We start from the raw sequence: 18,425 nt of genomic DNA on the forward strand, positions 1-18,425 counted from the left end.
AAACATAGATGAATAAATCAATTGAAGCGTGGTGAATTAATAGGCATGAGGGCTGAATAATATATGGTAGGCCTAGGTGTCTTTGAATGACTAGATCCAATAAACTCTATCATGAATAATAAAGTGGCAAAATCAGACTATGAGAGTGAGAGAGAGAGAGAGAGAGAGAGAGAGAGAAAGAGAGAGAGAGAGAGAGAGAGAGAGAGAGAGAGAGAGAGAGAGAGAGAGAGAGAGAGAGAGAGAGAGAGAGAGAGGAAAGAAATGGAGAGAGGATGCAGGAGAAAGACAAAAAGAGAGAGAGCAAGCATATCTGAATTCCTGTTGAAGCAGATACGATATGATGATACAATTGTATCCTTTTGATCGTCTTTATTTACTTATTGTAAGGATGACATAGCAGACCTGATGTGTGACGTCACTGGAGAGTCATACGCGCCAGCGTCCGTCACCTAATACCCACATATCGGTTTGAACGCCGTAGTAGGGGGACGGACGCCTTTTATTCTATGATAACTCCCCCTTATTATGCCAACATCGGTGCCCCCACACAGGTGCTCCTTGGCGGCGGTCACGTGGGTCCCGCCCAGCAGCGCTCGACCAATAAAGAGCGCCTGAAGTCGAAGCTCAGCTTCCTTCTTCGCTACGAGCCACAGAGAGGAGGCGGACGGGAGGTACGAAACGAAACCGGGGAAGATTGTCGAACGGTTGGGTCGCTGAAGAGAACGAACGAACAAGCAAGGCAAACCGTTAGCAATACATGAACCCCAACCGGATACGACAGCGGATATCGGCTGCAGACGCCCGGCGGCCTTGCAACAGCTCTATTGGACATTTCTGTTTTACGACCAAAGTGCAGGTAAGCATCCATGTCATGCATGTGTTTTACGGCTCGATGGAGGTGCAGTTGTGTGTCAGCGGTTTTCCCCCCGTGGTTCCCCGTGTCTTCTGATGCCTGCGCGAGGTTTTTGCAGAATCTGAGGCATGTTGCGTGTTACAACTCTTACTTGGACGTATATATAATTAATGGACCGGTGGGAGGTCCGACTGCGGCCGTATCTACCACGATAGACAGCTGCTGCACTGTGTGTGTGTGTGTGTGTGTGTGTGTGTGTGTGTGTGTGTGTGTGTGTGTGTGTGTGTGTGTGTGTGTGTGTGTGTGTGTGTGTAGATATCGCGTTGCCTATACGGCCCGTTATCATCACTGCCCCGCAGATAACCTGACGAATGGCCTGTGCCCCAAACACAAAGATATCCTTGCATTATATTTAATATCTTTACGACATGGTTTGTGTGCGTGTGTCTTTATTCGTCTATTTGCAGCTCTGTGCAAGTGCACGGGGAACGGGGGCTTGCAATTGGTAGATCGGGAGGGCTCGTCCTCGTGCCTTCCACTGCAAGAGGCAACCGGAGGAAACCCAAGCGACTGCTGCTGAGACGCCGGTGCCAGCAGCAGCAGCCTGCGCAGTTAGAAAAACGAGTCTGCGGAATAACCCACCCGGCCAAAGCGTCCCCCTGCCTCAGCCCATGAGCGAATCGAAAGGACTTGCATCCCCGGTGAACGAAGCCGCAATGTAGCGGTCTCGGGTCTTCGGAATAGGCCTACCAAGCGGTCGGGTGCAGACGTTACTTTTCTCTTTTCCCTTTTTTTGGTGTTGAGCAACTCGGACACGGGCCTTCACGGTATTGCACCACGACTCTGGTATCCCCCTAAAGAAGCCCCCACTGGGGAATGCTTTGCTTGACTCCCGCGGGAGACCCCGAGAACTGAGCGACATGGACTGTGTCAACAGGAGCCGGGCTGTTTTTTGAACTGCGCACACGTCCAGTTCCTCCTCCTCCTGCTCCTGCTTTTCCTCCACCTCCCGTTCTGTTGCTCGTGCGACATGGAGAGGCTCGACTCGGACCTGGACGGGGCAGAACCGCCCATCCACAGCGTCCACGGCCCAAACCGGGTCCGACCCTCCTCGTACCGGGCTCTACGCAGCGCGGTGTCCAGCCTGGCCCGGATAGACGACTTCACCTGCGAGAAGATCGGCGCTGGGTTCTTCTCCGAGGTGTTCAAGGTGAGTCCTGGCTTGATACGTTTGTTGTTATTTTTTCGTTCCTGTACGAGTCAGTTACATTTGCAGTTTGGAAACATCCTGCTTCCTCCTCCTCCCACTTATTTACCTTGGCCGTGGGAAACGGGCTGAAGGTTATAGCACATGTATTGGAAGTGATTTGGTACAACGGTACTGAAGTAAGGTTGTTTATTGTGGTGGATTGGTCACACATCTTCAAAACTCCTCTCCCTCCATCCCTACTTCCGATCAGTTTCCACAATTGGTTTCTATGGGGACTGTGTGTGTGTGTGTGTGTGTGTGTGTGTGTGTGTGTGTGTGTGTGTGTGTGTGTGTGTAAAGGGATACCGCCGGGGCAGGTAGATCTGGGGGCACGTGAACGAGGCGCCACCTGACACCGGGTAGCCGGGGGCAACCGGTACGGCTCCCGTTACTCGTGGCGTCATCATCGCCGCCGCCAGTCCAAAGAAGACGACAAGCACCTTCCAGAAGAGGGGGGGGGGGGGGGGGGGGGGGGGGAAACGGCACGGCACTGGCGATAATGTCGGCCATTATTGTTATTATGATTAGATTAGCACCTTCCAGAGAGACGAGACCAATGGCAGCTGTCCTCAGGTATTCAGAGTATCTGTGGATACCTATTGTTATGATTTGATTGGTACCTTCCAAAGTGGCGGGACCACTGCATAATCACAGCTGTCTTGAGGTATTCAAAGTATCTGTGGATTCCTATTGCTATTGTTTTTATGATTTGATTAGCACTTTCCAGAGGGTGATGAACCACTCGATAATGGCGGCGGCTTTTGATGTTATCATGATTCGATAAGCACCCTTTGACCAGCGACGAAACCGAATAATGGAGTCGCAGGGGAACGGAAGACAGCTTCTCCAGACGGATGTCATGCAACGGGGTTGGTCTTGGCTTTCCAGTAGCACTCTGTCTTGAGAAATACCAAAGGCTCACCCAATCCGCTGAGACTTGGATTTGCCTTAGTTTTTGTTTTTTGTGTTCTCCAAAAAGGCATGAAAGTATAAGCAGAGATGATATTTGGGTTGAGGTTTTTCAGGTTGAACTGGCCACCCTCTTGATTGGTGGAGGTCGGGGGGGGGGGGTCGACGGGGGTCCCGGTAGACAAAAGGAGAGTTTGGATGGCTTCTCGTCATGTTTCAGAAGGATCCAGGGATATGACTAATGTAACGTCCTCTTTATTTACTGTGGGATTACATTTTCCCACATTATACAGCTTCACTAAACTCGATGTAATTACGCCGTTCACTCGGTAGGGATGGTATTTTCAGACATTCCCCAAGTATTAAAAGATTTCCCCTTGTGATTTTTTAACCCACCATACCTCGTGATGGTGAATCACTCACTTCAACTTCCCTGCCACGAAGAAAGAAGGAAAACTTCTCAAACTACCCTTCCTTCAGAGGAGTCACGTTTTATTATTCATGCCGGTGAAGAATAGCCACATGGCTACGTCAGGAACGCAACCAACGCCTTCACAACAGGCCTTTCATTGAGCGCCGGCAGTAACTTTGCCCATTTTGGATGGCCAATGAGCATGCAAATGTCACAGAGTCGCTTTGCGGCCGCGCTGTCAAGATGCTACTTGTTCTTTGATTGGCCTTCTGGCTGCGATCGTTCTGGTTGTTATCGTTCAGATAGCGACCATATAAATGCAAATGTGTTCGCAAAGTGGATCCGCTTCACTGCAATCTGCGGTCAACACTCGCGCGACAAGTGCGATGGCTTAATGAAACGGTTTTGTAATTGTGGAGGATTGATTGCCGTCTTGTCCCTCTTATGGGTGCATCTGCAGCGTGGAGGGGAGAGGGGCGATGATGTAGCAACAGTCCGACTGCACCAAGCGACCTCTCTGTGATTGATCTAATTGGGTTTGCAGCTTGTGGCCAAGACACACACACACACACACACACACACACACACACACACACACACACACACACACACACACACACACACACACACACACACACACACACACACACACACACACACACGGGGGGGGGGGGGGTCACTTCAAAGTGTTGAGCGCTGAAACCGGGCCCTGTTCCCGTTTGAAAATGGAAGTCTCTGTTCTGCTGTGGCGCTCCCTACATCAATGGATCTGCTAAACAAGGGGCCGAGGGCAGCCGCCCGCCCTCCCCGCCACTGGGCTGTTGTCCCGTATCGGAAGGAAACCCTCCTCCAAACACACAGCCCTCCTATAGGTGGGAGTGGAAGAGGGTGCATGTCAATTCCCCTTTTAATTTTTCTTTCACTTATTTCTCTAAACATTCTTGTTCTTTGTTTATTTTTGTCTGGGATCAAACAGGTGCTAAGAATGGTTCTCCTTGTGACCTTGTTTTTTAGTAGAACTGGCACCTGATCACAAGTGAATTCCTTTTTGTTTAGGTACAGATATTGTTTTACCTGAGGGCAAATCGATATAATGATCAGTCTAGACTAGAGCAAAGAGCGTTACACTAAAGAGTTTTAACTGGCAGCTCAAAAACTGCTGATTATGTAAACTAACAAGGTTGCTTGGCAATAATCCCTAAAGATGATGTTGCACAAAGTGCAATCTCGAACAACAAGATGGGTTATCGCGTTTGATGGATTTTCATTGATTGCAATTTTGCAAGTGTATCGGTAAATGAATTTGTTGATAATGGTATACATTTTTAACTAATATTCAATGACTTTGCAGCTTTAAATGACAGTTGGGACATTCTATTGATATTATTTTTCTGTTCCAAAGCTCTGATATGGTAATATTGGCCTCTTCAATTTGGTTATCAACAAGTTCTGACAGTAGTTGAATGCAGGCAAGGTATTTCATAACCGATCAGAATGATAATAAAATGACTGATGTATTGAAAGCACTAGGGTAGAGACGTGGGACGTTGCCAATGGACATGAAAATGAATTTAATTTAATAAATGTAGCCCGCTTATGAGCGGCTGTAATGCATCTGAAACCACCCAAATGGGTTTTATGGAATCAGACCCACGGATGAATCATCCTGATCCATAAATGGGCCATTACAGACCCACATACCACAGTGATTTTGACCAATTAAGGCATTTTCATCCAAACTTAATAAATAGTTAATTCAGATCTGCCTAAACGCATCGAGGGAAGGAGGGCCTAAGTGTGTTGTCCTCCTCGTAGTCGCAGCCCTTTTCACTTCCTTGGTGGTACTGAGTAAACCTGGTTCACACACTCTGCTAATAACGTGAAGGGCTGCTCTTATCTGTTGGTACGAGGCTGATATTTATGGCTAACATTCAGGGCAGAGTGTGCCAACGCGCCAATAAAAAGTTAATGGTTTACCCTCCGCAAAAGTCGGAACACCCAAGGAGCAATCTGCCGATCAAGTGTTGTCACCGGAGTCCTCGTTTTGCCTGCGTGCGTCGTCAGTCCTGGTTTGTTGTTGTTGTCATTGTCTTCGTCAAAATGGCAAGAGAAACCTAGTGGCGGATTTATTTTGTGTGCGAGTGTGAGTCACATGGTGCGTTGTACCCCAAACATGATCGGCCCGGTAATTATCCTACAGGCGGTGATTATCTGAGTTAGAGCCTTGTTCCCACAACGGGAAGAGCGGAGGAGGAGGTGGGCTCCGTCAGCTTTTAATGACTTTGTGTCATCGCCAGGAGGCACACAATTTGGAACCTGCATGCTTACAACACTGTGTGTGTGTGTGTGTGTGTGTGTGTGTGTGTGTGTGTGTGTCAGTCAGCTGCCTGTGACATCAACCTGTTGAGCTGCGCGGCACACTATTGGCTACGCTGGACTAGCACTAAAGTGGCTGCGGCAATAGACGGCAGGTCGGGTTCCCATCTTCCCACAGGACAGGGCTGGGGGTCTCCGTCCAGCGCTCTCGTTTAGTCATGTCGCTTTTATCTACAGTGACTTGGAGGGAATGCTATTTATATGCAGGTCGTCACAGATGACGCAGGTAGGGGTTACTTGAGGTGTCGTCTCCCCTCCCCCCCCCCCCCCCCCCCCCCCCCTTTTCCCCTTAAGTTCAGTAAACGTAACCTCGCTATTCATCTTCTGACAAAGACCCTACTGGCTTTTTAAACTGTTGTTCTTGGGTGAAGTTCAAACCATGTGCGCAGAGTGCGCTTTTGTTGCAGAGTGCAGACACAGAGTGAGGGGGGCTGTCTATTGAGGCTCCCCCACTGCTGGGGATCTGTTGAATTGAGTTCTGTTCAATCAAAAGGTAAATAAGGAGGAGGAAGGAGGAGGAAGGGGGGAGGAGGATGGCTGTGGAATGGATGTCTGAACAAAAAAAGGTGTGGGTTTGTGTGTCGTTTTATGTTGTGCACGGCAGCATGTGAACGGTTGGTGTTTGGCAGGCCTTGTGGCGTGTGCATGTTTTTAGACGTTAGAAAAGGGAAGTTTTGCTAGACTTGCACAATTTGTTTCACTTGATAAATTGTGTGTGTGTGTGTGTGTGTGTTAATGTTGGCCTAATGGCCTCTAGCCAGTGTGGGAAGCGACCAAAATATGTTTTTGTAGAGACGACACACTGTTAATGTCCCCACTAGCCTGACATGCTTCAACCTGCCCTCTCTTTCCCTCTCTCTCTCCCCCCTCTCTCCCCCCCCCCCCCCCCCCCCCCCCCCTCCCTCCTTCCTTCTCGCTTTCTCTGTCGCTGTCCTTTGATCTGTCTTGTGAGACCAAGGGTACCCTGAGTCTAATGTATGAGTTCTTTATGAACTGCTGTGATGCCTCTAAACGTACCAGAGTGTATCTTATTGACTCGATCTCCTGATTATGTATCCTGACGTACGTGACGTTTTGTATTTAGTATTTTCCACAGGAAGGAGAGTGAGAGGGAGAGAGAGGGAGAGAGGGAGAGAGGGAGGGAGGGAGGGAGAGAGAGAGGGAGAGATGGAGATAGGGAGTGCTTAGATTTGACCTGCAGTGGTTGGTTTGTTTGCTGTGGGCTCCTGCAGTGTTCTGGTGGGCGGGAGAGTGACTGACTTAGTGATGTTGCGCAACCACAGGGCTTGAAGTGATCGCCTGTGAGTGAGTCACCACACATGCACACACACACACGCGCGCTTCTAGACTATGGGCATGGTGTGCATGTGAGCAGGTGCTCGTTCGCCTATATTTCTACCGCCCCGTATAAAACGTCCCGTCTCCATTGGGGTCGTTTGCTTGTCCCAGATGCACGCAACAGGAAGACTTTACTATGAAGATCAACTTGGAAGGAACACACACACACAACGCAGTCACTGAATCTGCACAGGACTTGCTTGTGCATGGTACCAAGTTTAAACCTCTTGGATCATCATTTATTTATGTAGCCAAATTTTTTCAATTGTTATTATATTTTTGCTCTGGTCTCGGACGTCTGAATTAAAGTGCTGTGCTACTATGACGACCATGAAACATGAACGAGGGGCGGGGCCTTTTGGTACCTGCTGACCGACGGCCATGTCACCCCCCCACCTCTCTCGCTCTCGTCAGCCCGGGGAGAACACTGAACTTGCTGTCGGGTTGTACTGAAAGAGCCCTGGCACTGACATTGTTGCCACACGTAGAATTGTTGAGGGACTTGCGGTGCAACCGATTTGGCTTTTTGCTCAAGACTCAGAATTGTTGGCTCGGCTCAAGCCTCGTCTCCGAGGGAGCGGGCTGTGTTCTTAAGCAAGCCGTGCTTCACTAAGCGAGCGGACCTGGTTGTGTTTTCTGTGTCTTTCTGCTTAGGAACACAGAACTAGGGCGCATGCGTTTTTGAGACTAGGTATTCTGGGAAAAAAAAACCCGCCCTGTTCAGAACTGTGTCGACACATAAACAAACACTACTGCAAACCACAAATTGACACCTTCTCCCGGGAGACCTACGACAACATACCAACACACACCCCAGCTGAAGGGAGTCTGGTTGTTGCTGACTGTAGATGTTATGATGCCACAGGTCCAAAAACAACAGCAGTGGGCGTGTGCGTGCGTGCGTGAGTGTGTGTTCCCGTAAATGTGATGCCACTGGTCAAAAAACAACAGCAGTGTACATGTCTATCAGTACGCTGTATGCGTGCTCTTCGATATATGCACGCGCGTGTGTATGCGGTGAAATGAACACCGAGTTACATCAGTTTACATGTACTGTCAGCCTTCTGGACAACTGTATCAAGTTATAATACAAATGATAATGAATGCGTTTAGGAATTGTGTCGTGAACATAGCAAAGCTGCGACTGGTCCTGATGGAGGAATCACAAACTACAGTAATCGTTTTATGGACCTGTTGAAACAAGTTGGGGAGCTATGCCTTTCTGATTCACAGTAAACGTGTGACTAATGCTCTTTAATGAATTTCGTGGTGGTGCTAGATCATTGGTTCTCAAAGTGCGGCCCACAGGCCAATGGCGGCCCGCAGAAACATTCCTGGCGGCCCACAATGACATACAGAAAAATGTAAACATCAAGAGAAAAGTCGACTCTCTTTAGCTTTCAATCCTGTTACATCCTCAGTTTCGTGATTTAGACCTCACTGGACCTCACTCCCAGAGGTCCACGGTGCAATGTTCTTTTCCCCACTGGGATGCTGACGGCGATTCCCGCCTAATCTTTTTTCCTTTGGCGGCCCTCAGTCAAATTTTTGGTTCCTAAATTGGCCCTCAGCTGTCAAAACTTTGAGAACCCCTGGGCTAGATAATGGAAAAGATAGTGTGTGTGCAGATGTTCATGCTATGTTATGAATGAGACTTTTATTCTATGTGTCATTTCTAGGCCAGAGCCTAAAGGCTTAAAGCGTGTGTGCGTGCGTGAGAGATGCTTTAGTAGGCTTTGTGGCTTTTCTCTGGTCCGTCTGATCTGTTCCGTAGTCAAACTGACCATGTCCCCACTCCAGCTCACTTCCTCTCACTTCCTCTCCTTCCTTATCTCACTCACTACTCATCCTCTCTCTCTTTTTACCACATCTCTGTACATCTTCCCTCCAATTTCTCTCTGCCTCTCTCTACATCCCTGGGGGTTTAACTGATGTAAACATGTTGTTGATATCGGAATACATTTGGGGAAACGATTCTTGATTTGAGATTACACACATGCGCACATGCACACACAACAAGAAGCCATTGCGCAAACACTGCACTATGCCATTTTATATTGCAACATAACTACCCATTTATAAACCCCCACACACGCACGCATGCGCACACACGCGCAGTGTTTTGCAAAGTCAGCGTTTTGGATTATATTCAATCACACTTCTCCAATAATTTTAACCACCACTGGATTACATTAGAAGTGAATAACTCCTCGCTGGTTTTCAGTTCGTCCAGGAAATGGTTGGGGTGTCTTTTTTTTGTGCGCAGGTGCAGCACCGGGTGACAGGGCAGGTGATGGCCCTTAAGGTGAACACCATGGCCAGCAACAAGGCCAACATGCTCCGGGAGGTGCAGCTCATGAACCGCCTCTCCCACCCCAACATACTCAGGTGAACCACAATGCACTGGGGTTATTTCAGTTTCCGTTCTATCCAGGTAAAGCCCCTATGATACTGTTGATGCTCCAGACCGTGGCTGTCAAATCTAGATTGTGTATGCAGATAAAATATAGACCCCGTTGCATAATTCAACATGTTTGCGCATAAATATTAATTAGGGCTAATGGATGGCTGGACGTTTTTATATTGTGATCGAGCGATTTGATATTGCTTTGACAATCGATGCATGCGCCAGAAAGACTGAGAGAGACTCTCTGGGCACACACAAATTCATGACTTTATGCAATTCTTATTATCAGTTTGGACGCTCATACCATCACGTTTGCAATGCTTTCAGGGACGGCCAACTGTGCCTGTGTAACTACCTCCTTTTACATTCTCATCGGGTTTTGCCATCTTCCTCGTCTGTCTGTCCCTCCAGGTTTATCGGCGTGTGCGTCCACGAGGGCCAGCTCCACGCCCTGACGGAGGTAAGGCTACATTCCCGTCAGCCAATCGGCATACTGCGTGACATTAGCCCCGCCCTTGTCTTCATAGTAGACCCAGATGGGGGCCGGACTCTTGGAAAATAGAGTGGATTGATCTCTAGGTTCAGCGAGCTCAGACGTCGACCTCCACCTCGTTAGGATATGAGTTGGGTTGTTTCCACGGCGACCGTAGAGTGGGATTGGTAAAGAGATTAGCACAAGGGGCGGTTTGAAAACAAGACTGGGAAAGAGATGGATTGTGCAGAGTGAGGTGGATGCTGGCCGTCACTGGGATGAGATTGATCTGGGTCGATGGCCTTTCACTGAGGGAGCAGGAAAAAGACCGTCTGTGCCATACGGTTCTTCAGAGCAGAGCCTTGTTTCCAACCGGGGGTCCCGTCCCGTCTCGGGGCTCGACTCAAGAACGACAAAAAAGTGGACAATGACTCAGAAACTATACGCCGCCTGAAATATGTCGGAAATTGGCAAATACTGCAGGACTGAAGTTTAGTACTTCACTTTGAAATACATAAAGCACATTGATCTGAAAAAAAGTATTTTCTTTTTATGCCTTTTAGACAATGATAGCAGAAACATCTTGGTTGTTTTATGATGCAAAAAGGGAAATAAAGTTGCTGACGGGTCTGACGTCTCTGTGCCTCTGGCTCCCTCGCAGTACATCAACGGCGGGAACCTGGAGCAGCTCCTGGAGAGCGAGACGCCTCTCCCCTGGGGGGTGCGCCTGGGCCTGGCCCTGGACGTCGCCCGTGGCCTGGAGTACCTCCACAGCAAGGGCATCTTCCACCGGGACCTCACCTCCAAGGTAGACCCCCCCCCCGTGACCATGACCCCTCAACACACCTTTGTTGCCCTTGTTGTGCCCGTGTTTTCGGTTTCTTTCATCCAAAGTGAATTAGTCTACGTGTTGCACCGGGGTTCCAGCAGGGGGTCTCAGGACATGTGGCCCGTTGTTGGTCCGCTCCTTGTATGAACCAGGGCTCGGGGTCTTTGACTAAGCTCGTGACGTGCACGTATTTGTCAGTCCCCTTCACAGGCTTGGTCAATGTGCATCGGAGGAGAAGACCCTTAATTAGTGTTATGAGCGACCCCTGTGTTTGTCCTACGATGACCCCTCAGTTAGAGGGTAAGCTCATCACCGTTATGAGGCTAGTTGTCGCTTATTGACGCAGCAGAGGTGCATCGATCGGTATTGGCTGAAGACAGTGTATTGGTCAAGCATTAAAACCACCAGACTTGCACTATGACCCCCCCTCCCCCCCCCAGGGATGTGTGGGAGTGAACTAGATGGTTGGCAGTGAGGACATGCTGTAAAAGACTATCGGCGCCGAGTTTAAATTGGAACAAATGAGGTCAAAGGTCAAAAGATGAAACGCGAGTGGGAGGAAGTGCATACCACACGCTCAAATGAACTTGCCCTTATTAGGAAATGCACACGCACACACACGCACACGCACGCACACGCGCGTCTCCAGCTGCAGTGTAAGTGCTAAATCATGGTCGGCGTGACGCGTGTTGTATTTATTTTGGGTGCAGAACTGCCTGGTGTGCTGGGAGAACGGTGCGTGCTCGGCCGTGGTCGGGGACTTTGGCTTGGCGGAGAAGATACCAGAGTACAGGTACAGTCTCCGCACACGCACACACACGCACACGCACACCGCGACCGATTAGATAATAGCCAGCAGTCTGTTGGGACTTCTCCTCGCTCCCGTTTCTCTGTGCTCTGCTTCTTGTTCCCTCCCTCCATCCCTCTTCCTCATTGTGGCGAGTATATTTCTTTCTCACTCAAACACTCACTTACTTTCTCGCTCTTCAGGAGGATCCCAGGACAATCTCATTACCCAGAGCAATCTCATTACCCCCCCCCCCCCATATAACTTATGTATATGTGCAACTATTCAATAACCATAACCCCTGGAACGCGTTTGTGCGTGCTTGTGTGTGCCTTGACCTTTTAATAACCCCCCCTCCCCCCCCCCCTCGCCTACTAACCCATCACTTGAAGCGTGTATTTCATTACCCAGCAAGTGTGATGTACGCCCGGACAGACGCTGGCTAACAGCTGGGGGCGGCTGCTCGGTCCTTGTTATCAACAGGAACCCAGCGGTCGGCTCGCCGTCGCTGAGCAGCGTCGTTGCACACCCAGAGTAGAAGAAAGATGTTAATTACGAAAAACGTCTGACCTCGTTGGGAGGCTTTAAAATGACGCTAATCTACAGTTTTCAGTAAAACTGTGCGGTGCTCTGCCTGTTTCTGGGCCTCGACAACAACCAGGCAGTGCAGCCCGCCTGGCGGTTTGCAGCCTGCTGAAGTGTTTTTGCACCAGGGCTGTCCTCTCCCCCTGGCTCTCTGCCGTCTAAACACGGCGGCAGGCGGCCGTACCTCAACACAGGCTGAGTGGACACCGATACAGGGAAGACATAAAGCTGCCCCCTGCCCAAGGAAAGCCATGCATGGTTTTAGTGAGCCCCCCCCCCCCCCCCCCCCAAGACAAACACTGCACCTCCCCCAAAGAAAAGGCTTATAAAAGGAACGCACTGTGCACGGAAAGACGTGCACACACACGGTCACAAAGCGTTAAAGTCCGAACAAATTGCATGGTGTGTGTATCACTTGAACTTTGACCTTCTCTCTTGAACACCGAACATGCAGTGTGTGTGTGTGTGTGTGTGTGTGTGTGTGTGTGTGTGTGTGTGTGTGTGTGTGTGTGTGTGTGTGTGTGTGTGTGTGTGTGTGTGTGTGTGTGTGTGTGTGTGTGTGTGTGTGTGTGTGGTCATTCAGTTGGCACCTTGCTGTTTCTGAGGTGAGGCAGCTGCCACTGTAACCTGGCAGTGCACACAAATCAGACAGGACCACAAACTCACAGGCACGCACTTACACACACACACTTGTATGAACCTATAGTGTTTCTCTTTATTTCATGCCAACCTTGTCTTTACTAAGTGTGTGTGTGTGTGTGTGTGTGTGTGTGTGTGTGTGTGTGTGTGTGTGTGTGTGTGTGTGTGTGTGTGTGTGTTCCCACACACTTGTTGCAGTGCAACAGGGACCCGGGGCTGTTGTTTGTGGTCTTTGTTTACCTACTCTGGCAAAAGACGTGGTTGTTGAATGCCGGCCATTGAAGGGATTTCCGCTATATTTTCGAGGGCGTGTTTGTGTAACGTCCTGGTCAAACAGCCGTGTGCGTGTGTGATGACGACCCTGTGTGTTTGGAGTTCAAGCCTTGTGTTTTGGCACGGTAGGAGGATGGGGGGCGGGAGATGATTTTTTTTTTTTTGGAAAAGACTCCTAATATGGTCAAACTATTCCACGCCCCTCTTTCTCTCCTCCCAATTTTTCTCTCCAACACCCCACTCCACTCTCTCCTCCCCCCTTTCTCTCTCCCCCATCCAGTCCTCTTCTCTGGTGTTGTATCGTTTTTATTCTCCTGTTGTCTCGGGGTCTGTCGCTGAGCTTCCCCAGCCCGCGGTCACATCAACGGCCTCAATCTCGTCCCTTTATTTTCCTTCCTTTCTTGCTTGCTTTCCTTCTCTCCATTCTGCCTCATGCTTCCGACCATTTGTCACTCTCTACCCCAGTGGCAGATGGGACACACACACACTCAGGAAGTGTTTGCCAGAAGGGGGGGGGGTGTGTGTGTGTGTGTGTGTGTGTGTGTGTGTGTGTGTGTGTGTGTGTGTGTGTGTGTGTGTGTGTGCACACGTCTGTGTGTGTGTTAATGTCGACAAAGTGCACGTGACTTTCAGTGCACAATGTGTTCCTTCCGATTTCTCTACACAAAAAACAGAAGTTGTTTCGTTTATAAAAACACTCCAGGGTCATCTGAGGAGAGAGATGCACACGTGCACAGCGACACGTGCGCAACTACATGCATATTTCAGCGGGATGATGCCGCGGCCCTTCTCTTATTCCCCTTTTGTTTGCATCATGAATAAACGTTCACTTCGCAGCGTGTCAACGCATTCTACAAATTGTATACAAAATTGTGTGAGGACAAGGTTTTCAGGAGAGCCCTCCTCATAGATCAGTCTGTTATTCTGTCCTCACTCTCCTTTCTGTTCGTCCCCACTCCAGCGAGTCCGGGGAGCAGGAGCATCTCTCCGTGGTCGGCTCCCCCTACTGGATGGCCCCAGAAGTGCTCCGATGGGAGGCTTACAACGAGAAGGTAATTGTCGGACGTCTTTATCACCCAGACGATGGGCCTGTCTCAATACCAAGAATGCAGAGGACAGACTTGTGCTCTCAGGGGGCGGAAGTTCTCGCTAGTCGTTCTCGGGAGGATGAACTTGTGAGTTCACGAGCACGCAGTCAACGCGGTTCACACTTTGACACAATGTGTTCTTCCTGCTATTGCGCAACACTCCCAGCACAGAGTCAGCCCAGGTGGCTCTGCTCCTTCTGACAGGGCACTAGACTAGTACACCAAACTATGTATAAAGGGAGTATTTAGGGAGCAGACCTATAATTAGCCTAACGAGTGACCCCTGTGTGGCCCACGATGACCAGGGTCTGTTCACAGGGTCTATGTTCATAGCATCTATCGATGGATGATTTTATGAGAGCAAGTCGTCAATGTATTCCCTGAGCGGAAGTATAAGCCAATCACAGGACTCCTCATCCTTTTTAACCTGTGTGTGTGTGTGTGTGTCTCTCTCTCACCTGTCCAGGTGGACGTGTTCGCATTCGGAATCATCCTGTGTGAGGTCATCGCCAGGGTGCAGGCTGACCCTGACTTCCTGCCCAGAACAGAGGTACACTGTAGTGATCAGACACAATGACATCAATGCATTTCCAGGAGTCTTTGTTTGTTGTTTGTCACCTCAAGCGGTGTGCATTTCTCAGCGGTCGCCTATGTCTCTATGGACATTGAGGTGTTGCTATTGGTTGTATCTGACAGCCACTAGTTGGAGGAGAGTTAAAATTAAAGTCTAGATCTATAACGCAGAGGAATTCTAATCACTTTTTGAGTTTCCAAAATTGTATGCATTTTGAATTGGACCTGTTCATAGAACATTAATACCTCTCTGGGGAAATTAATGCGGTAACTTCCTGTATGTTTGTCGTTCTTGTTTTTCAAGCCACAAACGGGGATTTTCGCACAGAACCGCCGGTTTCTTGCTCACAGGAAACCACAAACAGACAGAGAGACAGACAGGGTACGTGTGTTAACCTCGTCTGCCTGTTCCTCTGCAGGACTTTGGCCTGGACGTGGACACCTTCCAGCACATGGTGGGCGACTGTCCCCCAGACTTCCTGGAGCTAGCCGTCACCTGCTGCAATGTAGGTCGTCCCCCCGTCCCCCTCCGTCTCCCAAATCTCCCTGGCTCATCATCTCCCCCACAATGCTGCGTTGATGTTTGCCGTGCATGGATCACGCTGTACACAAATGCCTGTCTGCGTTTCTAATGAGGACTCCAAACGTAACCATGGCAATGTGGACCCCCCCCCTCTCCTCTGACAGATGAGCGCGGCGCTGAGGCCGTCGTTTGCCGAGATCGCAGCCCAGCTGGAGCGCAGGGAGGCGGGGGCGGCGCCCGCAGACGGACCGGCCGCGCGCCGCGACACCTCCAGTAAGTTGTGTGTCTGTGTGTGTCTGTGTGTGCTGGTTCGTTCCAGTTCTCGGGTGAATTGCATTTGTTCCCCATCAAGCTTTTTTTAAGGAGGATTACATTAGTGTCTATTTATTGTAAAAAAACAAACAAAAGCGTTGGTTTGGAAGACGTTTTCTGGACACAAGTTTCCCCTTTAGCAAACCCACACGTTACGCCTGCTTTTGATGGTAATTCATAGCGTATTTCTTGGTTTTAAATGGGTCATCACTGTTGTAGTTCAGCTTCAAAAAACAACTAGTGTATGCATCTTTTTTTTTTTTAATGTCAATGGGAAGTTCAATGCGTCCCTGACACTCAGCTAGCTCTGTACCGCTAGCAGCAGACGCCGCAGGCCGTACCTTCCCTTCCTGTAGTCCGAGCCCTCCTACTGAGTCACCTCGGCCCCACTCCAACCTCTCTTCTTTCACTTCCAGCCTGCTCGCCTGCGATTGGTCCTCCTTCCCGTCGGGGCTCGCTATGCCCGCCCACCGACGCCCGCCTCTCCCGCAGCAAGTCGGACATGCTGTGCCCCCCGGCCACGCCCCCCGCCCCGGGGGCCCTGGCGGTCCCTGGCTGCGGGCGGGTCAACCCCTTCTCCCAGCGCAAGGACCTGCAGGGCGGCAAGATCAAGCTGTTCGACACGCCCTCCAAGTCGGTCATCTCGCTGACCTTCGCTCTGCCGCCGCCGCTGCACGACGACCCCGCCGACGGCGTGGGGGGCGGGACCCCGGCCCGCAGTCACCGCCGCTGCCTGTCCCTGCCGTGCACGCCCCCGCCCAACCTCACCTCCACCCCCCTGCCCCCCGCCCCCAGCGCCCGGGCGGACCGCCGCCGGGAGACCGGGAAGGAGGAGGAGGAGGGGGAGGGGCGACGGACGGCTGACGAAGAGGAGGCGCTGCTGGCGTCGAAGACCGCCTGCGACTCGGTCAACGACTCGGGTCTCCCGTTGCCCTCGGAGACGCTGACCCTGGAGCTGACGGACAAGGAGGTGGAGGAGGAGGAGGAGCCTATGGACTGCACCAGCTCCCCGGACACGCTGGGCGGCGGTCCCGCCCCCTCCACCCCGCCCCCGTTCCACGGCAGCTGGCTCTCCAACGGCCCCAAGGGCGGCGGGGGGCTCCCCCTCCTCCCCCCGGCCCACGACAACAACAACGTGGTGGTGGGCCGCCCGCTGGCCTGGGCGCCCGCCGCCGCCCGCGGCAACGCCAACGGCTACCGCTCGCCGCCGCCGTCGTACAACGGCTACGACGACGAGGGCTACGACCCCGCCGGCGCCTCGCCATTCGGCTCGGCCGGCGGCCACTCCCCCGAACAGGACGAGGTCATTTCCTGTCCGGGCTGCTGCCTGGCGGGCCTGCGCTTCCCCTCGCTGTGTATGCGGGCGTCGTCGACGGCGACGGCGCCCCGCCGGAACCCCTACAAGAACCTGAACGGCGAGCGGAGCGCCAGCACGCGGGGCCTGCTGCACGCCGGCTCCAAGGGCCACTCCCCCTCCTCTAGCCCCGCCCCCACCCAGACCAAGAAGACCAGCCCGGAGCCGGGACTCGTGCTGCCCGGCGCCCAGACATAGTGACACCCCCCTCCCCCCTTCCCTCCCTCGCCACACACTGCCGGCCGGGTGGTTCTAGTGGGGTTCTTCTCTTTGAGATGTTTGCACTGATTTTAACCCAGCAATACACACACACACACACACACACACACACACACACACACACACACACACACACACACACACACACACACACACACACACACACACACACACACACACACACACCTCTTAAGTTTCCAGCGATGGAGGAGGTGGATGACATTGAATCTGGCTGCTGGACCGACGGGGTCAGTCCACTTATTTACTGAATGATGAGTATTTCCAACTGCTCCCGTCTCCCTGTGATGAGCAAAGAGTCACTGCTCTATAATATAGAAGGCGGGGGGGGGGGGGGGCTAGCAAAGGGGAGAAGAGGCCACTTTTGGCTTAGGATTGCGCCATAGACCGCTTGTAGGTTTGTGGCGCAGCGGCCGTTGGTGGCTTTGTAGCGCCCTCTGCTGGGCAAGGGGCGCTATGAACTCGGATGTCACGTCGGAAAGTGCAGCACGCCGAGACGCACGACGGCTAGTCGTGTTAGCATGAAAAAGAAGACGCTCGTAAAAAATGAACATAATAAGACCCCTTACCTGAATGTTCCCGTGCTGTAAAACTGCTGAACGACTGAAAGATTTAAATAGAAAAATTGAAAAAAAAAATCATGAGTGACGAAGAATGTTGATGTAGGTCTTTGGTATTCCAGTAGCGGTGGACACAGGCGCGTCTCTTGACTTGAATAGTGGGCACTGGTATGCCTACAGTGGTTGTTAACGTGATGAGCTCCACCTGTGTTCGCTGTTACTGGAGCGCCTCTGTGATAAAGGCCTGATAGTCGAGTATTAACGGAGGGGGGGACGATGTCATGGAGGGAGAAAAAAAAAAGCTTTTGTGTTTTTCTTTTTTTTTTTACAAGGTGAATGATGTACTGCCGATGAGATGTTTTGGTTTGAAAAAAGGTGTGTGTGTGTGTGTGTGTGTGTCGCATTCTTTTGTTTGTTTTGCTGTAGGCCTATCATTTCTCCGGTTGCCTGGTGAGCACTTCGGCTGTATTACTTTTTGTTATCGCGATACGGAAACATATTCGCAATTATTTGGTGAATGAAAAGAATGGTCAGAGACCTATAATTTCCACGAGATGTACAGATTGTTATTTAAAGATGTAATTAAATAAAGAATATAGACTCTAAATTGTATTGTTTTGAGACTTATCATTGTTCATTTACACTTTCC

At 50.9% G+C, this 18,425-nt stretch overlaps 2 protein-coding genes across 3 annotated transcripts in view; both read left to right on the top strand.

Moving 5' to 3' along the window:
* Positions 1 to 18,425, top strand: part of lrch4 (leucine-rich repeats and calponin homology (CH) domain containing 4) — a 310,321-nt gene that overhangs the window by 60,640 nt on the left and 231,256 nt on the right. The gene's annotated exons all lie outside the window — the stretch shown is intronic.
* tesk1b (testis associated actin remodelling kinase 1b) lies at positions 522 to 18,383 on the top strand. Of its 2 annotated transcripts, XM_030337840.1 has the most exons (11): positions 522 to 856; positions 1,321 to 2,063; positions 9,404 to 9,525; positions 9,956 to 10,004; positions 10,678 to 10,824; positions 11,556 to 11,638; positions 14,091 to 14,181; positions 14,684 to 14,767; positions 15,210 to 15,296; positions 15,478 to 15,586; positions 16,042 to 18,383. In XM_030337840.1, the coding sequence occupies exons 2-11, from the start codon at positions 1,884 to 1,886 to the stop codon at positions 17,175 to 17,177; spliced, it is 2,088 nt and encodes a 695-aa protein (XP_030193700.1). In that variant the 5' UTR covers positions 522 to 856; positions 1,321 to 1,883; the 3' UTR covers positions 17,178 to 18,383. The 2 variants fall into 2 exon arrangements, with proteins under 2 accessions (XP_030193700.1, XP_030193701.1); XM_030337841.1 differs by lacking the exons at positions 522 to 856; positions 1,321 to 2,063 and adding an exon at positions 4,392 to 6,025.

This window comes from Gadus morhua, chromosome 17 (genome assembly GCF_902167405.1).
Source record: "Gadus morhua chromosome 17, gadMor3.0, whole genome shotgun sequence".
NCBI classification, from domain to species: Eukaryota; Metazoa; Chordata; class Actinopteri; order Gadiformes; family Gadidae; genus Gadus; species Gadus morhua.